This window comes from Pelodiscus sinensis, chromosome 18 (assembly GCF_052426305.1).
Source record: "Pelodiscus sinensis isolate ZL-2025 chromosome 18, ASM5242630v1, whole genome shotgun sequence".
Classification (NCBI taxonomy): Eukaryota; Metazoa; Chordata; order Testudines; family Trionychidae; genus Pelodiscus; species Pelodiscus sinensis.
This window is the reverse complement of record NC_143069.1, coordinates 27,814,554-27,837,553: the sequence shown is the minus strand read 5'-3', so window position 1 is coordinate 27,837,553 and position 23,000 is coordinate 27,814,554. Positions and strand designations below refer to the sequence as shown.

Below are 23,000 nucleotides of genomic sequence, written 5' to 3'. Positions count from 1 at the left end.
ATGCCACGAAGACCCCTGCTGTAATATTGAGGATGGTCCTCTGAGTGCTGTGAGCTCCCTAGCTCCACTTAACCACAGGCTGTCGTAAATTTGCAGCCTCAGTGCTGAGCTGACACCTGTTTTATTATAACGCCTACTCCAGACTTTGCCCTAAGTATCGAAGAACAGATAACTAGCACACCCTGCCCCAGACAGCTGCTGGAGAATGGCCTGGGGCCAAGCCCACTGAAAGGCGGGGGGGGGGTAAGGGGCAATTGCAACGGGCATTTCAAAAAGGCACAGAACTCCCAGCCACTGTTGTTACCACAGCAGCAGTAGCTGGGAGCTCTGGGTCCCTTAAAAACACTGCAGACCTGCCACTTGTGGGGGCTCTGAGGGCTGAGTGGGAGAGCCCAGTGCCGCACTGTGGGCAGTATTAAGTGCTGACTGCCCTTGGCCCCGCCCCTTCTGCCCAAGCCTCCGCCCCTTCTGGGGGCCTGGAACTGGGTCCCTCACACCTTGTCCCTGAGCTCGCAGTGGCTGTCAGCCATGCTGCCCAAGACACCAGCCTGCAGCCTGTGTCTTCCATTGTAGGCTGTTGGAGAGGTGGGGCAGGGACTATCTTGTACAGCGCCTAGGACAGTGGGGCCCTGGCATCTGGTTGCTTCAGAAACAGACATAACTAACTAACTCCTTAGACAATCCTTTGCATGGACTGAACCCACTCCTCTGAGCGAGGGTGGCACGGTCACAGCCATGGGATGATGACTGTCCCTATCTAGGGGCACGCAGCCCCCCAAGCTTTTCTGCAGGGCTGCATAGGGAGCAGGGCAGGCGCCTGAGCCGTTGTGCGCATGGGGAAGGGGGCACTGCATGCCGGTGTGGTGGAGAAGGGCGGAAGAAGGTCAGTTATGTAACCTCGTGGGCAGGAGGGGTGAGTCCCGGGAGGCTACACATGGGAGGGGCGCCTGGGGCTGCAGGTGCTGCAGGGGGCAGGGCGGGACCCGATCGGGTTCAAAAGTACCTTAAAACCTGGTCCCGAATCACAAGGACAAAGCATGCTGGGAGCCAGAAAGCACTAGACAAACGCTCCAAAGACGACCTGAGGAAGGAGAGATTCCACCTCGCCTGGGCCGACCAGGAAAGCTGAGCTGTCATGGGTGGGAATGCACACTGCACCCTTGCAAAGACAAACATATTACCTGCCATTCAACCTAATGGCAAACCAAATGTAGAATCTCCCTCTCTCCTTCTCTTTCTCTCTTTCTCCCACCCACTCTCTCTCTCTCCATCCCCATACACATCTATCTATCTATCTATCTATCTATCTATCTATCTATCTATCTATCTATCTATCTATCTATCTATCTATCTATCTAGGTGCCTTATATGAGAACAGCTATTTTGATATGGAAGGAGAATAATTTATATTGCTACTAGCTGGAATTACCTGGCATTGCTTGGGAAACCGGAGGAACAAAATTTAGAAAATGTAGGAAAGGAAGGGGAAGGGCCACAGACCCTGGGGGCTGATGGCTTCTGGCCCACACCTGACCCTCTGAGAGCGGCAGGACCCTCCTCGCCCCAGGACCGAGCAGCCAGCCCCCAGGAGAACAGTACACAGCCATGCGGCCAGTAGCAAGGGGACTTCTCTTTACAAGGTTGGCTCAGGGGTCCACCTGCCCTGCCTTGGCAAGCAAAAGCTCAGAGCTCACATCTAATCCCGAAGGCTGGAATCAGACACAGAAGAGCCCCACTCACAGTACGAACAGCAGCCGGCTGGCTTCACAGCAGTGTAACGCATCGAGGGTTTAACCTGGCCCCTCCGCCCTGCGCTGCATCAGGCACACGGATTCCTTCCACTCGGATAAGCCCAGCGAGCTGAGCAGAAAGGCTGGCTGGCTTTGGTTTTGTTTTCTGGAGGGGGAGGAGGTGGCAGGTGGGGAGCGATGCCGGGTGGAGGGGAGGTTACACACAGGAGGGACACCCCAGCTCGCACCCAGGGCTGCAGGTGCCACTGGGAGCAGGGCAGGTGCCTGAGCCATTGTGCACAGGGGATGGGGGCACTGCATGTCGTTGTGGGGGAGGAGAGGAGAAGAGGGTCAGTTATGTAACCTCGTGGGCAGGAGGAGGCGAGTCCCGGGAGGCTACACATGGGAGGGGTGCCTCAGCTCGCACCCCGGGCTGCAGGTGCTGCAGGGGGCAGGGCGGGACCCCGATCGGGTCCAAAAGTACCTTAAAACCTTCTCCTGGATGAAAGTATATCCCATGCAAAGTTTGGTTGTGGTAGCTCTTAAGGTGTCCAAGTTATTAGAGCACAAACTTACAAACATTCTCCTTTATATATCAGATATAGCACCTTTATATAGGAACTAGCCAATTAGCCCGTCATAAAATGGGATTTTCAGGTCTCTCCTCCATGTCCTATTCCCTTTCTATCTCCGTCTTGTCTCCTGAGCCTCCGGTCTCTCGCTCTGTCTCTCTCTCTCTCCCCTCCTCCTACTGCCTTCCCCCCTCTCTCTCAGCTCTCCTCCATCTCCTGCCTCTCTTTCCGTCTCTTTCTCTTCTCCCCCTCCTACCTCTTACTCTCTTTCTCTTCTCCTCCCCCTCCTGCCTCTCATTCTCTCTCCTCCTGCCTCTCACTCTCTCTTTCTCTTCTCCTCCTCCTCCTGCATGGGGAGCGCGGAGCCCAAATGGCTGTTTGCACCACTTGCTTCTGCACGGCAGCCTGGCTGAGCGGCTGCCTATGAGCTCCAGCTGCCCTCCTGCACCATTTCCCTTCACCCCAGCACTGATCCTGCAGCCTCCCAGTTGTCCTCCCCCTCGTTCCCCTGCCCTTTCCCTGGCCAGGGTCTACTCTCAGCCTGGGGGAGCAAGCAGCGCAAGTGGCCATTTGGGTGCTGTGGTCCCCATGCAGCATGGTGGGAGGCAACAGCACCCCCCAAAGGCAACACATAATGCTACATCATTACGGAGTCACAAATATTGGGCTACTATATATATGATACCTACATGCACTCTAGGGCTAGTTCCAGTTCAAGTATTTTGGTAAGAAATAAACCTTGATGGAAAATCTTCAGCACAATCATTTTCCATCTGTTGAAGTTAAAACACTTTGCAAGATTGTGACAATGTTTGTCATAAATTTCGTTTTGGAGAATAACAAAGCCTGGCTCACATGTTGTCAGCACCACCACAATTAAGTCAGTTTTACTTTTTTATTGTTGCAAACATTCTGTGAGATAAAAAACAAATAAACCACAGCTCGGTTTTCAGACAGCAGGATGGGGTCAATTTTTGAACCGATCACGTCCCTCTCCATCCTTTTCCTTTTCCTCCCTTCCTTCAGTGGGGAACAAGGAAGACCAAGGGGTTGTCTTTTGATAATTATCACACCTCCAGCCCAGTGGAACCAGCAAAGGCAAATATCTCAATTCACTTGAAGCCCCTCGTGGATTGTAGCCTCTAGAGAAGATGCTTGCTTCATGTTATATATAAATATGCTGAAATGTAAAGAGCCGAAAAATCCATTGCCTAAAACCAACTTTTACAACAGTCAAGCAAAGGTGGTAAAATATGAAGTAAACTCAGACAGCTCCGAGACAAGCTAGATATAAAGTAGGATATAATCCCAGGTTATGTTGTAAACAGTTTGGTTTTAATTGCTTTTTACAAGTGTTTCAGAGAAAATGATAATGCTTTGAGAAATGCTGCCTATATCGATCGTTATTGGCATAGCATTTAAGTAGCTGTTAATTAACAAGCTGCTTAATATTAAATGCCCAACAAGAAAATAGAAAATATTTAAGTGGATTTAATGCTAAATAATTAAGGGATGCCATTGGATGTGATTATAAAAACAAGTAGCATGGTGATTTGAAGCAGACACACCCCTCCATCATCGAGGTATGGTTGGCAAAAGGACAATACATCCATTTCTCCCACCCAAGGAGGGATTACCCCGGATGCATCTCACAATGTGAGTATAAATGCATTGGATGTATATGAATGCCTTTTTCCTTTAACTACATTCTATTTAAATAAATCTTTAATTTGGGCACTCTCTATGTCATTCACAGTTCTCCCCTGAATTCAGTTTCCTGTAGCTGCCCCTTGCAGGCTTGATCCCTAAAGAGGACAGTTTGGGTACGTCTACACAGCAAAGTTATTTCGGAATAAAGGATGTTATTGTGAAATAACTATGCGAGCGTCTACACAGCAATTCCATTATTTTGAAATAATTGCAAAATAACAGCAAGCTTATTTTGAAATCTGTAAATCTCATTCCACGAGGAATAACACTGCTTCTGAAATAGCTATTTTGGAATAGCTTTGGAATAGTGTAGATGCTCCACTGCTGCTGTTTCGAAATAGCTCCTCCCCAGGGCCATTCAAAGCAATTACTCCCCACTGCCTCCTCGGGCTCTAATTCAAGGTAGCGTGTTCACATTAGGAGAGTCTGCCTCAGACTAATTTTGCTTCCTTGTAGTATAGACCTGCTATTTTGAAATTAGCTATTTCGGAAAAAAAATTCTGAAATAGCTTATTTCGAAGTATGCGTGCCGTGTAGACGTACCCTTTGGTTTTATTCCTTATCTTTAAAGTACTAACTGGGAACACATAAAACAAAGGCTACAGAATGGCATTGGCAATGGGGGACTGGTGGTTGTGTCTACACACAGAATCCTTAATTCTGATCTTACGTGTGTCCATGTGAATCTGGAATAGCTCCATTTACAGGTGATCCCCGACTTACGACCCCCTACATTTACAACCATTTTTTCATGCAAGATAGTTCCTAAACTCCCCCCGCCCCCGTTAACATCTGCAGCTTGCATTTACAACGGCATATTACGCAGACTCCACAAGTCATCCCAAAACAGGAAAAGCCCAAGGTCAGTCAGACTCGCCAGTCTGCAGCTGCTGCTCAAACTGTGAGCATCTCCACCACATCGGCCTTCCCTTTTTAGTTATTTTTGTGCATTATTTGAACTATTTAGTTTCATTTTCCTCCATTTCCGCAGTCAATTTTGATATTTTTAGGGTATGAAATGTGTTTCCAGGAATGGAACCGCCATTTATAACATTGTGCCTATGGGAAATCAGGGTTCGACTTGCAATGCTTCTCCAGGAACAATTAGGTTGTAAGTGCAGGGGTCGCCTGTACTTCAGTGGAGTTGCTCTGTATTTACCCCAAATCTGGCCAGAGATCAGCACCTGAGTCTGAACTGGGTCACAGCCCAGAGCCCAGAACAGGGATTTGCCAGTGTGCTGATCTTCAGCTCTTTCACTGCTGTTCTTTCAAAAGACACGCAGCCAGGAATACCAAGGATTGGAGAGAATTCAGCTCTCGGCATCGGCCCATGTCAAGAGCAGTGCCCGGGGCCAGCCCTGTGCCATGGGGAAGTCTGCTGCCTTGAGGGAGGGCTTCCCAGGGAAGCAGGTGACTCAGCAGGTGCTGAGTCTGGGTCTCCCAACGCTGTAGGAAACGCTGCCATAATCACCCCAGTGCAGCTGGCCTGTTTAGAAAGGGGGCGACTGTAAACATCCTGTCCCACAGCCCAGCCCCTTGTGCCTTTCTCTGCAGCACCTGATCTCCTGCAGGCAGGATGCGGAAACCCCTGGGGCTCAGTTCCCTACACACAGCACCAAGCAGAGGTCTGGGAGAAGCGGTACCCCCGGCTCTGGATACTGATTCTGAGACCTTAGTCAATTCTCTCTGTCTTGGAAGCATCTCCTGCAGGCTCTTCAGAGTCACTGCTCTTCCATGGCCAGGCAGCTGCTGCTTATCCTGGAGCGAGCCAGAGAGAAAGGCATCAGCACAGCCAGGCATCTCGCTAGGTGTAGGGAGCAGGCTTTGGACAGCGAGTGATGCAGACGGATCCCTCTCCCACGGGGGGAGCTGTGGCTGAGGCTCATGCCAAAGGAAACCCAGGCCAATCCTAGAGGCTGCTCAGGGGACTACCACACAGGGGCCCTGACACTCCCCAGGGGAAATCCCAGTGTGGCTGAGAACGGAGTTTCCTCCCCCATCCAGGGTCTCGTGTCACACAATAGGGGCGTGCCCAGAACACAGCGACAGGTTAAGGAGTTGTTCCTCCCTACCTTTGACATCTCTGTTTAGACGCAACTGAAACAAAAAGGAGGAAAAATGTTAGTGGAAAACCCTTCCCCCGCTCTGTGCCAGGCTCCGAGAAGGGCTCAGCCTTCTTTAGAGTGGGATTTTCAGACCTGCCTAAGGGATTCATACACCCAGTTGGCAAATTACTGGGTCCAAATCCCCTGGAGCAGGTTTGAGACTTTTATGTTTGAGACTCCCATCGGTTTGGGCTTTGTACTCAGAGGGCAGAGCAGTGAGGGGAGTTTGATGCTGCCTCTTTGCAGATGTCTAGGTGGGCCGGGGTGATGGCAGGCCCACCCGCAAGGGGGGCAAAGAGGGCAGTTGCCCCAGGGCCTGGTGATTCCAGGGGGTTCGAGGCTCCTAGCCACCACTGGTGCTACTGAGGCAACAGCAGTAGCTGGAGCCCTGGGCCCTTTAAATCACCACCGGAGCACCGTGCTTTGCGCTCTGCACGGCTCTGAGGGCTGCAGGGGAGGGCCAGTGCCCAGACCACTGAAGGCTGGCTGCTCTGACTCCGCTCCTTCTGCCTAAGGTGATGCCCTTTCCGGCAGTGTGAAGCCAGGGCTGCCCACACCTTGCCTGGAGACCCACAGAGGCTGTTGGTACTCCTGGGTGAGGATATCAGCCTAAGACTTGAGAACACCATGTTCACAGTCCTTCCTCTGCCACAGGCTTCCCGTGCGGCCTTGGGCCTGTCACTCAGTCCCTTTGAGTATATCTGCACTGCAATAAAAAGGCTGCAGCTCGCTCTTGCTCACAGGGCTGTAAAGAACAATATAGATGCTCAAGCTCTGAGATCCTAGAAAGTCTCTCACAGCATCTACCTCCTGCTAATTTTACCCCTGTAAGCCTGAGTTAGCTGACCTGGACTCTGAGGGTACGTATAAACTACATGGCTCCCTCGACGGACCCATGTAGATTTGTTGTTTTGGCAAAGGCAAATGAAGCCGCGATTTAAATGATCGCGGCTTCATTTAAATTTACATGGCTGCCGCGCTGAGCCGACAAACAGCTGATCTGCTGTTTGTCTGCTCAGCGCGCTAGTCTGGACGCTCCCCTGCCGACATCAAAGCTCTTTGTCGGCAGCCCCGGTAAACCTCATCCCACGAGGAATAATGGGGCTGCCGACAAAGGGCTTTGATGTCGGCAGGGGAGCGTCCAGACTAGCGCGCTGAGCGGACAAACAGCCGATAAGCTGTTTGTCGGCTCAGCGCGGCAGCCATGTAAATTTAAATGAAGCCGCGATCATTGAAATCGCGGCTTCATTTGACTTTGCCTATGTGTCTAATCTACATGCCTCTGACGACAGAGGCATGTCGTCTAGACACAGCCTGAGATTTGGTGCAGCGAATGTTTTATCGCAGTGTAGAGGTAGCCTTTGTGCCTCAGTTTCCCCTTTGTACAATAGGCACAATTGCCCTTTCCTGCCCTGTATGGCTGCCGGGAGAACAAGTGTCTTAAATTAGTGAATTGCTCAGATACTGTGGTGATGGGGGCCAATAAGCCAGAGATTCCAGGGCCAGATGGGATCCTAGCTCATTTAGCCTGTTCGTCACAGGCCACCAGCAACTGACGTGAGTCCAAGTATTGCAGCTGAAGGGTCACGGAGCCTTGACAGAATCTGATTTTTATTTTTTTACAATTTTGATGCTTAAGATGGAAGTTTATGTTAAGTATTTTTATTGCGGTAAGTGTTTAAATGCTTAGAGTTGTGGGAAATTATTGGGGTGGAGAGGTGAGAGAAGGGGTGTGTGTCAAACAATAATTATTTTGTGACAATAAACATCGAGGTTCAAAGAGTTAAAGCTTTATAATCATTAAAGCACCAGCTGTCAAGGTCACATGTCTAAACACAACAGAAATATCCTCAAATCAAACACTAATAAATACCCAAGCGGCAGGTATATTACTTTGCCTAGCTGTAAACCTCAGGTATTATTAACAGATACATTTCTTTGCAGGTTTGTGTGTGTATGGGGGAAAGTATTGTATGCATTAGAGAGACAAGGTGGGTGAGGTCTTATCTTTTACTGAATCAGCTTCTGTTGGTGAGAGAGACAAGCTTTCAAGCCACACAGCACAACAACTCGGTGTAGCTTGACGATATGTGTACGTGTGTTTCTCTCTGACCACCAGAAGCTGGTCCAATTAAAGATCAGACTCACCCCCTTGTCTCTCTTTGGTTAAATTGACATTTACAGATAAAACCCAGCCTTCCCCCTTTCGGAACAGTGATCCCCAAACCTTTACCACTTCCATGCTCCCCCCTAGGAACTTGGGACAGGAGAGGGCCTGCAGCTCCCCAGCAGACAGGGGTAACGGGATGGAGCCCCAGCTGGCAGCAGGGCTGGGACTGGAAATGGAGGCCTGACCAGGGTGAGGCTGGGGGGAGAGGGGGGTCCAGAGCTGGAGCTGGACTGCGGTGGGGCTGGCAGCCAGGACCATGGCTGGAAATGAAGCGGGGCTGAGTCGTGCTCCCTCTGTAACCCTTGGGCGGGTTGGCCCAGACCGCGCTGTACCCCTCTGAATGTTCCTGTGTCTGTCTAAGGAGGTGCTCTACAGTTTGGGGACCGTTGCTTTGAAGCCTAGAGCACAGTTAGTGGTGTGAGTTTGCAAAGCGCCCATGAGATTTCAGGAGCATGTGTTTCTTTGAGAGCCACCGGAATGTGTGCTCCTAACTCTCTTAGGCTCAGAAATACAGATCTATGCCGCCAGTCCTTACCCATCTTCCCCAGAAGGTAAATCGCTAGCAGCAGAGCCAGGAAGAAAAGGGCTGTGAATAGGCACACCTCTCCGAGGTCCAGTCCTGGGAGAAACAGATCACAGTGAGGCACAGGGCTGGTTTGGAGTTGTTTCTGACGGACGTTTTTATTTTGGCTTTTGAAAAATGGAAGCATTTGGACATTTTGATTCTCCCCCTTTTTCCATTTTTTTTTTTTTGCCCTTGGGCTTTCACTTGCTTTCCCCTTTGTTCTGTGCTTCTATTTTTCCTTTTGCTACTCGATAATTTTCCCATAGTTGGGGGTGTTTTAAAGAGCGACAGAACGGGAAAAAACGGGATTGAAACATTTAAAACATCTATTTTGGAAATAAAGAAAATTTCGATGAGACTGGAAATTAATATTCAGATACAGGTCAAAGGCAAATTGGGAATTTCTGTTTGTTCCAGTTCTAAATTCACCCCTTGCTAATGGAAACATGGGACCTGAAACATTTCCAAGGAATTCTTTTTTCCCTTTAAAAATTTCCTCAGGAAAAAAATGGCGGTGTTTTGTTTTGTTCTGTTTTGTGTTTTTAGCTCAGCTGTAATGAATAGTTTGGTGCTGACAGGCAATGAAAGGGGGATGACTCCGGGTTATTACTAAAACTGTGCTTACCATGGCTGTGACCACATGGGATGAGGCTGACCAGGATAGAAAGGGACCTCCTCACAAATCTCCCAGGGAACTGGGCTGGTTCAAAATCCCTCTGGTGCAGTGGAAACTAATGCACTGGGAAAGAGACTGCAAAGGACCCAGGAGGTATTCTCCTGCAGGTGGGAAGCAGGAGTTGGCAAGAGACGAGGATCCCTGGGGAAGCCAATACTGAATGTGTCTCTAGACAGATTTCTGCCCCTGTGTTCCCTGCCTGACACAGGTGAGTGCTGCTGGATACCCTGGCAAATTGTGTCTTTGCTTGTCCCAGCTCCAGCTGCCCCCTATGGGCCTTTCCCTGCCCTAGGGAGTCTCTCTTGAGTTTATAGGGCCTACCAAGAACACGCTGGGCCTTTGTTCTGAGGGAGACTTCTACTCCCTCCGCTTCCCACAGGAAAGTTGAAGCAACTACTGCCTAAGTGTACCTATTGGACTACCCTCATTGTGCCTAGTCCACCTTGTACCTGGAGCAGAATTTTCCAGAAGGCTAGACACGGAGCCATCGCATGACTTAGCAGTGTTCATAGAAACTGCTTTGCGGCGTCAGCTGGAATTCACAGAGGCTGCGTCTAGACTGGCAAATTTTTTCACAAAAGCAGGCGCTTTTGCGCAAAAACTTGCCAGCTGTCTACAGTGGCTGCTTGATTTTGCGCAAGAACTCTGACTTTGTAATGTACAAAATCAGTGCTTCTTGCGCAAATACTTTCACACTCTTGTTCGGGCAAAAGCCCTTTTCCGGAAATGCTTTTGAGCAAAAGGGCCAGTGTAGACAGCTAAAAACTGTTTTGCGCAAAAAAGCCCCGATGGCGAAAATGGCGATCTGGGCTTTCTTGCGCAAAACCATGTCTAGATTGGCACGGACGCTTTACAGCAAAAAGTGCTTTTGCAGAAAAGCGTCCGTGCCAATCTAGACACTCTTTTCCGCAAATGCTTTTAACGGAAAAACTTTTCCGTTAAAAGCATTTGCGGAAAATCATGCCAGTCTAGACGTAGCCAGATTGTACAGACTTATTGCCTCTGTACAAATCCATGGCACACCCATATCTAGAATACTATGTATAGATGTGCTCCAAAAAGATATCTTAGCATTGGAATAAGTTCAGAAAAGGGCAACCAAAGATGATTAGGGGGTTGGAATGAATGCTATATGAAGAGAAATTAAAAAGACTGGCACTTTTCAGCATAGAAAAGAGGAGACTGAGGGGAGATATGCTAGAGGTCATAAAGGGAATGGAGAAAGTGAATAAGGAAAAGTTATTTACTTGTTCCCATTACATAAGAACTAGGGGTCACCAAATGAAATGAATAGGCAGCAGGTTTAAAACAAACAAAAGGAAGTTTTTCCTCATGCAGTGCAATCTACTTGTAGAACTCCTTGCTGTGGTGAAGGCCAGGAATTGAAGAGGGTTCAAAAAAGAGCTGGAGGATAAATTTATCAATGGCTGTTAGCCAGGATGGGCAGGAATGGTGCCCCTAGCCTCTGTCAGAAGCTGGGAATGTGCGACAAGGGTGAAATCACTTGAAGATTCCCTGTTCTGTTCATTCCCTCTGGGGCACCTGGCGTTGGCCACTGTCAGAAGACCGGATACAGGGCTAGATGGATCTTTGGTCTGACCCAGTGTGACCGTTCTTAGGTTCTTATACAGCCCACTTTACCCCAATCATCACTGTGTGAGCTGGGGGGCGGGGGGGCTGTGGCTGTAGATTAGCAGATCATCCCTCCCCTAAGAGGGTTCTGTCTGGGAGAGGAGAGGGTGGCCTGAGCTGGGCAGAGGCTGCCCCCTAAAAGATAGGACACCCCTGTGGCTGTCCCCTTGGGCCAGCCCTAGAGATGCTGTCCACTGCAAGCTGTCAGGAGAGACAGATGCTCCAAGTCTCCCACAGCCCTGGCCACTCCTACCCCCCTACATGCTCCCTGCTATGGAGCAGGTTGGAGGACAGCTGCATATAGGGTTGCCAGTTGTCCGGTTTTCGCCCGGACTGTCCATTATTTGGGTCCCCCGTTTGGTAAAAAAACCCCAGAAAGTACTGGATATGTGAAATGTCCAGTATTTCCTGTTTCCTTCGGATGGAAGCCCAGCGGGTACAATTTTCCCCTGCCAAGTTTGGCAGGGGTTGTGGGAGTAAAACCGTGGGGCCATTTAAAGACACAGCCCTTTTTTTTTTTGTTTAACAACTGTGGTCTCCCCCCCTTTTTTTTCTCAACAGAATATTTTCCTGGTGTTTTTTTGGGGGGGGGAGGAGGGGTGTGTTCAGTATTTTTGTTAAACCATCTGGCAACCCTAGCTGCTCAGGCACAGGCTAACCCCAGCTCTGAATGCGGGAGATGCCACGTCAGGCCTGACCCACAGCCCACTAGGCTCCATGGGCTGTGGATTGGGCTCCTAACAAATGACAACCACTTACGTCTGCATGGTGGGTTTGGCTTGGTGCCGTCGCTGCCGTCGCTGCCGCTAGGGGGTCCTGTCCGGGCAGTAACAAGCACAGGTGAGATCACAACGTTACAGTCCTTCCAGAGCCATCCCCAACAGGAAATTCACCCTCCTTCAGTGAGACAGAAGTGAGCAACCACAGAGCAGTGTCCACCCGAGGGACCCCCTCCCTGCCAGCCTCCCCCTCCCCCCGTGTGACCCTGGGGGGAAGCACATATTGGCTTTTCCGGGCCTGACCCCAGCCAGCGGCAGCCTCTCCCAGTGCTGGGTGCCCGCAGCCCCTCACCTGTGACACGGAGATGCCAAGGGATGCTGAGGCCCGAGGCCTTGGTCTGGCTGAGGTGGAGCGTGCGCTCGTACCTGCAGGCGTAGTGCCCTGCGCTCTGCACGGAGAGGTTCAAGGTGAGCTTGGCAAAGAACTGGCCCCGGCTGGTCAGCTGCTTGGCCAGCACCACCCCGTCCTTGCAGAAGAATATGGTGGAGGCAGCAGAGGAGGAAAGAATGATGCACTGGGCCACGGCCAGGCCCCCCTGCCGGGCGGAGGAGACGTTCATGATCAGCATAGGAGCGGGAAGTTCACCTGCAAGCATAGATGTGGGCTGAGTACCAGGGGCCGTGAGGCCCAGGGTGACCCAGACCTGGCGAGTCAGGCCTGCCTGGGCCCCACGGAGCTGCTGAAGAGAACAGGACTAGCCAGGTCAGGCTGCGGCCTGATAAACACCCGGCCTCATGAGGGCGCTGAGAAAACTCCCTTTGAGAACAACGACAGAGCAGAAGACCCCAACTTGCAGCCCCCTCCCCAAGATGCCCCTCAGTCCTGACCCACAGTCCCCCTACGCAACCATGCATCTCACTCCTGACCGCAGCCCCGCTCCCGCAATGACGCACCTCACCCTCAACTCGCAGCCCCCTACTGCCAGACGATGGCCCCCATTCCCGACCTGCAGATCCACTCTCCAACAATATGTAAGCAGGGGAATGGTCCCGCTATTGTGAGGAACTTTCCCGGCTTCTATACCACCCCGGTGAAATGGACCAGAGAAAGGATCTGAGTCCCCACTCCCACTTCCTTTACCCCACGGCCTCCCTGATCCTGAGGGCTCCCCCTCCACTCTCCTGAGTAGCAGAGTCCTCGAAACCCCAACAAGGCTGGGCCCAGGTTTCCTGGGGCTTAATCCCCGACCTTGTAGTCACTAGGGGCAGGAGTTAGGGTGTCCCCACTCCGAGGTGCTCTCCTCACACTGTATGCTTTCTTGGCCCAGTGATCATTTCATAAGGTTCAAAGCAAATACAATTTATTAAACATCAAGGCTACGTCTACACTGGCCCCTTTTCCGAAAGGGGCATGCTAATTTTCAACTTCGTAATAGGGAAATCCGCAGGGGATTTAAATATCCCCCACGGGATTTAAATAAAGATGTCCGCCGCTTTTTTCCGGCTTGGGGAAAAGCCGGAAAAAAGCGTCTAGACTGGCCCGATCCTCCGGAATAAAGCCCTTTTCCGGAGGATCTCTTATTCCTACTTTGAAGTAGGAATAAGAGATCCTCCGGAAAAGGGCTTTATTCCGGAGGATCGGGCCAGTCTAGACGCTTTTTTCCGGCTTTTCTACAAGCCGGAATAAAGCGGCAGACATCTTTATTTAAATCCCGCGCGGATTTCCCTATTACGAAGTTGAAAATTAGCATGCCCCTTTCGGAAAAGGGGCCAGTGTAGATGTAGCCCAACTGATTAAAGAGAAAAGAATAAGAAAAAATGAGAATGGTTAAATGAGAACACACAGCCCTGCTCTGTGGCACGGGGATGTTAAAACAGCAGCCTGCAGAGTGTCAGGACAGGCCACAGTCTCTTCCTTAGAGGCTCCTTAGAGGTCCTGGATGTGCTGCAGGGGGGCTGCAGGCTGGACACGCTTGCTCTGGCAGTGACCACACGTCCTCAAGCTCTAAGTGGCCAGACTCCTCTCCCAGTCTGGCCTGCCGGGCCTCTTGGTTGGTGATATCTCCCTGCCCAGAGCCTCTCCCCGCACTTTGCTGGTCCCAGCTGCTCACCACACCCAGCTGCAGGCTCTGTTGCTTTGCCAGTCTCCAGCTCCTTGCGTTGCTTCTCTGTCCCTTTTGACTCTCTGAGCACTGCCAGTCTGCTGCTCAACACAGGGGCTGCGCTCCTTGAGCTGTGTGTGCCTGACTCTGCTGCTGCAAAACTGCCCCTCAGCACAGCTTGCACTCCTTGGACTATGTGCCTGGCTCTGTTGCTGCAAAACTGCCCCTCAGCACAGCTCGCAGTCCTTGGGCTGTATGTGCCTGGCTCTGTTGCTGCAGGACTGCTTCTCCACACTGCTTGCTCTTCTTAGCTGTCTCTCAGCTCTCTCCTTGCTCAGAGAGACCCAGGAAAATCCCAGCTCACAGGAGGACGGGGCCTGGCCTCTCACTTTCCTCACTGGCCTGTCCAACCTGTCAATCAGGCTGAGCTGGAGTGTTGGCTGCTTTCCATTGTCTCTGGGGTCTGTTAGTCTCAGGGCCCTTATTTCTCATGGACCCTTCCCCTTTTGACACTGGGAGCTGGTGAACCAAAAACTCCCACAGAGTTTTAGTAAGGGGCTAACAGTCCCCTTACAAATATTGCTCCTGGCAGCCGGGATTCAATCCCAGAGCCAGAGACACAGAGACAGAAGGGACTGGGAAGTCAGAGAGTCGACCCAAACACAGATCTAACCTGCATGACTCTCCAGGAGAAACACAGCCTCACAGTGAGGGGAAACTGAGGCAGGGAGCACTAGCCGTACAATGAATGGCCAGCAGGGGGCACTGCATGGCAGATGTATCCTGTGGCAGACACGTGCTCTTGAGAGGAGACTCACAGAGGCTAGGGCATGTTCAGTCAGTGCAGCAGCTCAGTGTATTTGGGTCCTGGAAAGGTTGCTCCAAAACCCTCCTTTGAACGTCTAAGCTCGATAAAAATCAGGGGACAAAATTGTCACCTTCTTCATGACTTCTCCCATTTCTCAATCCACTCCAGAGCACGCCTGGTTGTTTTGATTAGAAAAGAAACACAGAAGGAAGTGAAGGAACGAATGTTGCAACCCTTCATCTGCTGTTGTGAAACTGTCTGTGGTGATTAATCATTGAATAAATACTTTGGCAGAACGTGGCCCTGTTCATTTGGGGAACTAACATAAATATGGGACAACCCAGAACAGTGAAACCCGTAAAGCCAGTTACAGTTTGATGCAGTGCCTGCTTCTAGGCATGCATCAGTTTTTTCCTCCCCTAGGCTGATTTATGTCCACTTTGTCTCCCAAATACATTGGGTCAGCCTCTCTCCTTAACCTGCTCAGTTTGATTAAGTGTTTATCATCTGGCATTGTGACCGGCTTTATTTAATGAGCGATGAATAGGATATTTAGCTGGAATCATGCACAGGACTTTTCCACCCCATTTAATTCACTCTGGGGCTTGAACCCTTTTGATTTCCTGCCTTCTCTTTCATACTCACCAGGGGAGTTGCAAAACTCTTGGCTTGCGACCACAGCACCTGGACCAAATGGCAAAAGATGGAGGGAAGAGAGAGCATTTTAAAACATAAAGATTAACTGCACTGGGCCCATGCTCTCTGGGAGGGATGCACAGACCCTTAACAGGACAGAAGCTTTAAAACCAGGAGATTCAACATTACAGCTCTAAGAAGCAAAGGTCTGTTTTTAGGAACTTGTACATTTGTTGAAGTTTTGGAAATAGGAGACTTTTTCAAGCAATCAGCATTGGTTTTGGAGCTGGATGGGGAAATGCGCACTAAGGGGATTTTTTTTTATGCAATTTCCCCTCCCCCTTCCTGTCCTAGTCTGTAATTCAGAATCTTGGAAATAGGAACATTTCATACAATATTGGTTAAAATGGAAGGGAAATGTGGAAACTTGCTTTTTTTTTTCATTTTTATATTTTAATTTTAAAATTGCTTTTTGAATTCAAACCTGCTCTACTTACCTTGTGTTCATGGGTTAATTCATGTTTCTAAAACATGGGCTAACAAAGAGGACCTGAGACAGCTCTCGCTCTGAGGCCTGGGCAAAAGATGGCTGCTTTGGTTTGGATGTTTTGACATTTGCTTGAGTCAAACCAAAAATGAAATGTTTTGAAATGTTTGGCAAATAAAAACAACAGAAAAATATCATAGGAAAAGGTTTGTTTTGAGTATTTGGTTTCTTTAAAAAGTTAATTAAAAGAAACAAGAAAAATCATTTCATGTTTAAAAAATGGAAACATTTCACTTCAAAAATGTGAAAAGGAAACTTCTAAAATCTTTTATTTTTAGGTTTTTTTTCATACTGAAGCCATTTGGCAAAATTGGCACAATTTGTGAAATGTTCTGAGGTCACTGAATCTGCAGTTTTCACCCCCAAAGAGTCTTTGGCCAGGTCAATGCTGTCAGAGAAAATTGTTGCAACATACGCAACTTCAGCTACGTGAAGTACATAGCTGGAGTCGACATGCATCGATTTTCAGGGGTGTCCTTACAGCATGAGGTCAGTTGGAGAAACACTCCTGTTGACGTCCCCTACCATTCCGGGGTTGACGTGGGTGTCCTCAGCGTTTGATTGAGTCGATCCTTACCAGACCTGCTATATCAAAAGCTGGAAGATTGATCTCCTAAGTAATGCTCTTCCCAGAAGTATAGACATGGCCTTGGTTGAAACATTTAATTCATAGACTCATAGACTCATAGACTTTAATGTCAGAAGGGACCATTATGATCATCTAGTCTGACCCCCTGCACAGTACAGGCCACAGAATCTCACCTACCCCTCCTAGAATAATCCTCTCACCTATAGCTCAGATATTGAAGCCTTCAAATACTTTGAAGACCACAAGATGCAGAGAATCCTCCAGCTGTGATCTGTACCCCATGCTCCAGAGGAAGGCGAAAAACCTCCAGGGCCTCTGCCAATCTACCCTGGAGGAAAATTCCTTCCTGACCCCCAGGGATATGATTAAAAAGCTACAAATGTGGAACTTACAATATGGATATTTACAAGGGGGAGTTAATGTCTCCAATGGACTTTAAGACTCTGAGGCCATAGGAAGAATAACATGAGATTTAAGGTATGTCTACACTGCAATAAAGGGCACGGGTCAGCATAGGTCAGCTGAATGAGGCCCATGGGTCTCTGGCTGTGGAGCTAGAAAACTGCAGCATGGACTTTCAGGCTTGGACTCTGAGACTCCATGATTGTGGAGCTCTGAGACTCCATGATCCCAGATCTCAGGTTCAAGCCTAAATCTGAAAATCGACTCTGTAGTTTTATTGCCCAGCAAGCCCAAATCAGCTGACGTGTGCCGGCTATGGCCATGCGGTGAGTCTTTTATGCAGACCTCCCTGAATGGACTGCAGCGGGCCTGGGGTCAGGCTGTCAGGTGCATATGATAAAACGACGAGGTATTACAAAAAGCAGCTGCCAGGGCATGTCAAAGGGTCATTACGGATTCAGGCCAATCTCTACACCTTCTACAGCTACAATGATAATTGATGCTGGCACTGAGGACTCTGAGGCCCTGCAGGGTCCTGAAATGACTTTGGAATCATCATAAAAAAAGTAAACTGGATTCAGTCTAGTTTTAGTGTTAAGTGTTAGTGTTTGTAATGATCTAGGTGCCTGCCATGCACTGCCCATAGTGAAATGCAGTGTTATAAGTTAACTTACTGTATACCAGGGGTGGGGAACCTTTTTTGGGTCAGGGGCCACTGACTTACAGAAAAATCAGTCGGGGGCAACACAAAAGTGAGAAGCAAAAATACCCCCACACCTCCCAGATGTGGTCCCTGACTGAGAAGCAGAAAGACATTGCTCACCAGAACCAAGTAGATTTTTGTGGGCTCTAGGGAAGGGCCAAAAATGGGGGTTCAGTGTGTGGGAGGGGGCTGCTGGGAAGCCAGCTTGTGATGTGGGGTCTGGATGGGAGAAAGGGTGCAGGAACAGGAACAGGATGTCAATTGGGAATGGGGGGTCTGGGAGGGAGGAACGGTGCAGGAGTGGAGCACCAGTGCCAACTCCCCAATGCTAGGAGGGGAGCCCTGAGACTCAAGGGGCTGGATCCAGGCAAGTTGGGGACTGAATTCCACTTCTGGGCCATAGATTCCCTACCCCAGCTGTATAGAAACTCTACCTGTTTACACCTAAGTCAGGGGTAGGCCACAAAATGGTGGTGGTTTGCCTGGGTTAACCCCTGGCAAGCCACCACTGCTCTATTTATCTGCTCCTCTGCAGTGCCCATTGGCTGTGGATTGCCATTCCCAGCCAATTGGAGCTGTGGGAAATGGCGCAGACTGAGAAACTGCTTCCCGCAACTCCCATTGGCCAGGAACAGCAATTTGCAGCCAATGGGAGCTGTGGGAAATGGCGCAGACTGAGAAACTGCTTCCCGCAACTCCCATTGGCCAGGAACAGCAATTTGCAGCCAATGGGAGCTGTGGGAAGTGGCGCAGACTGAGAAACTGCTTCCCGCAGCTCCCATTGGCCAGGAACGGCAATTTGCAGCCAATGGAAGCTACAATTTTATTGTATTCTAATTCTTTGACAATTAGTATTTCACGGGTAAATTACAATGCTCAGTTAAGCAGAATGTTTGATTAACCAGCACTACCCCCTTTCCCTCAATGCTCCGGATAATAGAGCTTTTACTGGACAAAGCAATTCCCCCCATTGATCCTTTGCGAAACCCAGAGCGAAACTTTGGTAACAACATTCCCCCTGCCTGATGACATCCTGCGCTATTGCTGGCCAGCCGGCTCTGAGAATCTTGCCACAGGTGCTAGGCAGCCAACCCAAACCCTGCCCTTTCTGGCCCCAGAGCAGCGGATTGTTACAAACCTCTTCTCGGGGTCAAATATTCTCTTTGCCCGGCCTAGGAAAGTTGTACCAGGAAGGTATACCCAGCACCTCACCCCTCCTGCACCATGTGATCCCAGTTACCCATCTCTGCATCACAACCACCCCTGCTGTCCCCCACTTGTGATGGTTGCTGTCTCTCAGGCTGGTCCCCATGTCTGCCTTGGCAAGGCAGATCCATAAGCCGGCCTCTCCCCCCGCTTCCCACAGCCCAGAGACCCTTCCCCCAGCCCGTGGGCAGGGAGCTCTCCCCAACTCACAGAGCGGCCACAGCAGGATCATGGGGAGCAGGAGTCAGTGACCAAGCTGAGGACCCTGCAGCAGCGTCTGGGCCTCTGAGGAGAACCCACCATGTCTCTGTCACTCAAGTTCCCTTCCTTCTTACCATGGGACGGGGAGCAGAGAAACCGGGTGGGCTGAGGGCTCTTGGAGCATGCCTGGCAGCAGCCCTGATGTTTGTGTGGCCTGGGGGAAGATCCCCCGTTGAGGTGACATTGAAAACGCCTCACACCCACGTCACTTGAGGGAGCCAGGCCAGCTGTTGGGCCTGGCAATGTGAGACATGAGAGGCAAACTTCCAGCCACCCCCACTGTGTCACCTTCTTTCCAACTGTTGCCACCTTAGCCCCAGACGTTTGCTAATGGAGGTTTCTCTGAGAGCCCCAGCTGAGATGTGGGGCTCCCCGAGGTCAGATTTCCTTATAAGATAACCAGAAATAAGCCTCTAAGCCTTCTGGCTGTTGAGAAAATCCCCAAAGCCAGGCCCAAGCGAGAGCCTAAAGGCTCCCACCCTAAAGGGCAGAGAAAAAGCACTGAAGCCTGAAAATGTTAAAATCCCTCTTGATTTTCAAACTGATCTCATGAACTTTCGGGGCCCGATTCATGAATTTTCAGCGGGTGGCCTTGGCCGCACTGGATTTGCCAGGCTGTGATAGATCTAGGGAATTGAGATCGGGACAACGGGGTCTGTAAGAAATCATAGAATCCTAGGGCTGGAAGAGACCTCAGGAGTCATCAAGTCCAGCCCCAATTAAATCATCCCAGCCAGGGCTTTGTCAAGCCAAGACTTAAAAACCTTCAGGGATGGAGATTCTACCACCTCCTTAGGGAACCCATTCCAGTGCTTCACCACCCTCCTAGTGAAATAGTTTTTCCTAATATCCAACCTAGACCTCTCCCACCACAACTTGAGACCATTGCTCCTTGTTCTGCCATGTGTCACTACTGAGAACAGCCTCTCTCCATCCTCTTTGGAACCCCCCTTCAGGGAGTTGAAGGCTGCTATTAAATCTCCCACTATTTGATCTGAGGAAGTGGGTCTGGCCCACGAAAGCTCATCTTGTTAGTCTTTAAAGTGCTACATTGTCCTGCATTTTACTTCAACTACCCCAGACTAACACGGCTACATTTCTATCATCAAATCTCCCCTCACTCTTCTATTCAGCAGACTAAACAAGCCCAAATCCCTCAGCCTCTCCTCATAGGTCATGCGCTCCAGCCCTCTAATTATTTTGGTGATCTTCTGCTGGACCCTCTCCACATCCATTCTGTAGTGGGGGGCCCAGAATTAGATACAATACTCCAGATGTAGCCTCTCCAATGCCAAACAAGGGGAATAATCACTTCTCTAAATCTGCTGGAAACGCTCTTCCCAATGTACCCTAATATGCCATTACCTTTCTTGGCTTCAATGGCACACTGTTGACTCCTAGCAGACTTCTCATCCACTGTAACCCCCAGGTCCTTTTCCGCAGAACTGCTACTTAGCCAGTTGGTTCACAGCCTGTAACAATGCTTGGGATTCTCGTTGAACCTCATCAGATTTCTTTTGGCTCAGTCCTCCAATCTGTCTAAGTAACTCTGGACCCTATCGCTGCCCTCCAGTGTATCTAGCTCTCCTCCTAGCTTAGTGTCATCTGCAAACTTGCTGAGGGTCCAATCCATCCCCTCATCCAGGTCATTAATAAAGATGTTGAACAAAACCGGCTCCAGAACCAACCCCTGGAGACAGCAGCCAAGTGCTTGGGGAGCTGCCCAGCATCCTGCTCTAATCCACAAGGCCCCACTCCCCTCTTAGGACTGGGGAGACAACCTAAGAGTCCTGGCTCCCAGCCCCCCCACTCTAATCCAGTGGTCCCCAACCTTTTGGAGCAGCCAGGCACCTGGGGGCAGGGCCGCTCATGCGCCGTGTACCCAGGGATGATGACCCCATGTGCCGCACGTCTGGGCATGGGGCCGCACATTCACCATGCGCCCGGGGCCGGCGCCCCCCATAGCTGCGCACCTGGGGCCGGCGCTCCCCATGTGCCACGCGCCCGGGGGCAGGGCCGCCTGGGAGTAGGGCCACCCATGCACCCGGGGCTGGTGCTGCACATGCGCCGCGTACCCGGAACCGGCACCATGCATGCGCCACGTGCCTGGGGTGGGGCCGGCCTCGAGCACTTGGTGAGCACATGTAAATGCCCCGGCGGGCACCATGGTGCTCATGGGCATCGCATTGGGGACCACTGCTCTAATCTATTAGACTTCAGTCCCCACTCAGAGCAGGGGCCTAGGCTCCAGGATTCCTGGCTGCCAGCCCTCCTCCTTGAACGGCTTAGACTCCACCTCTCCCGGAGCCAGGGACAGACCGAGGCATCCTGCCTCCAGGCAATGTTCCCTCTACATTTCTCCATCCATGTGCTGAATACATTTTGTTATGTGCACTGAGGCATGTGCAGATGTGCACCACCAGTAGAAACACATGCTGCCAGCTGTGGGAGGCTGTGGGCATGGGGGCTAATCAGCTGGACAGCTCTTAAATCTCTTCAGGGTGGCCGCCCAAATGCTCAGCTTACAGGGAACTCTGCTCGCAGGGAAACATTACATGTAGTTTGCCAACGGCTCTGGTTTAAAGGTATCAGGGCAGCAGAGTAAAAAGTCCCAGAGGGGGAGCCGTGTTATTCTGTCACTTTGCAAACTACAAGCGGACGCCACTTTATAGGGCTTTCTAAATCCCTGACCCGTCAAAAAGGATACTCACCTCTGAGCCAGCCCAGCAGGGCGAGCAGCGCTGGGTTCCCAAACACTTGTCCCCTGGCAACCATCTCCAGAGCCTGGCTGTGAGCTGTGTGATCCAGCTCAGGAGGAAAGGGGAAGTGAGAGACAGGTCTGAGCTTTATTCAGTCTGTGGGTTTCACTTTGCAGCTTCGTTTCCGGCAAGAGAGGACATGGGCCGGGCAGCAGACAGAAGAAGGGGCAAGAGCTGGTGATTGCACAGAGCCCGGGGCGGGACAGACAGACACAAACTGAGATCCCATGGCTAAAAGCTGTATCTAGCCGGACCCACACTAGACAAATGTTTCACAGGGAGGGGAGCTACCCAACGAATGACTGACCCAGTTATGTGCCTGATCCGCCATCATGCGGGGTCCTTAACTCTCATCCTGGTGTCCCTTCTTACAAATCTTCCTCTAGCTCAGAGAGAAATGGCTGAGTTAATGGGGGCAATTCTCTGGCCTGGTGTGGGCAGGTCACAATGGTCCTTTCGAATCCATGAACTCTGCCCTGGGTGCAGGATTGTGCCCTCACATCCCAGCTTTTCAATTCTTCTATTGCTGCCGGCTGCCGAGATGGCTGTGAAAATGCAGCCTGAGTTAACCTCAGTGCAGAACTGTCTGTTGGAGTCTGCAGAAAGCCTGACACGACAGCTCTGAGGTGAGGGAACTGCCCCTTTATCTCAGTCAGGGGCCAGTGGACAGTTCTCTGGCCACATAAGGTGGCATTTTCTCAAGCTGCAACGGGAATTCTCATCTGGAATTTTTCCAAGGTGCAAAGTGAGCTAGTGTGTCAGGCTTTCGGCAAACTCAGGCACAGTCTGCATTGACGTTAGACACACATTGGTCAGGGATGCTCTAGATGGTGCTTGGTCCTGCTGTGAGTGTAGGGGATGGGATTGGATGATCCCTGAGGGCCCTTAAAGGTCTAGTGTTCTATGATTCTATGATTTTTCTGCAGCCACGTGCACAAAACATGGTGTTTACTCATCCTCCTGCCCTGTGTGGACCTGCCTCTTTTCCCACAAAGAGAGTTCATTGGGTTCCAGCACATGCTCCCTGTGCTGCTCCAGAGAGTTTGGCAAGGGGGATAGGGCTCCCAGAACCAACCCTGGAATTAGACTCACTGGGGTCCAGGACAGA

The 23,000-nt window shown here is 50.6% G+C and overlaps 1 protein-coding gene across 3 annotated transcripts; it reads right to left on the bottom strand.

Annotated features, from left to right (window-relative positions):
• Positions 1-2,723: 2,723 nt before the first annotated feature.
• LOC112547323 (uncharacterized) lies at positions 2,724-21,958 on the bottom strand. Of its 3 annotated transcripts, none has more exons than XM_075915132.2 (7): positions 21,845-21,958; positions 15,435-15,473; positions 12,232-12,525; positions 11,920-11,976; positions 8,823-8,906; positions 6,085-6,109; positions 2,742-3,482 (listed from the first exon to the last, which is right to left on the bottom strand). In XM_075915132.2, exons 1-7 carry the CDS (start codon positions 21,906-21,908, stop codon positions 3,410-3,412), a joined length of 636 nt encoding a protein of 211 aa, XP_075771247.2. In that variant the 5' UTR covers positions 21,909-21,958; the 3' UTR covers positions 2,742-3,409. The 3 variants fall into 3 exon arrangements, with proteins under 3 accessions (XP_075771249.2, XP_075771247.2, XP_075771248.2); XM_075915133.2 differs by having other exon boundaries at positions 2,775-5,770; XM_075915134.2 differs by lacking the exon at positions 15,435-15,473 and having other exon boundaries at positions 2,724-3,482; positions 21,845-21,948.
• Between the last annotated feature and the right edge of the window lie 1,042 nt (positions 21,959-23,000).

Bases quoted from the DNA above. Each gene is read 5' to 3' on its own strand.
- LOC112547323 (XM_075915132.2), bottom strand. From the start codon at position 21,908: ATGGTTGCCAGGGGACAAGTGTTTGGGAACCCAGCGCTGCTCGCCCTG. The intron at 12,526-15,434 runs GTGAGTATGAAA...CTATGCTTGCAG, and splicing joins AGAGTTTTGCAACTCCCCTG to GTGAACTTCCCGCTCCTATG. The intron at 3,483-6,084 runs GTAGGGAGGAAC...TTTACATTTCAG, and splicing joins TCTAAACAGAGATGTCAAAG to CATATTTATATATAACATGA.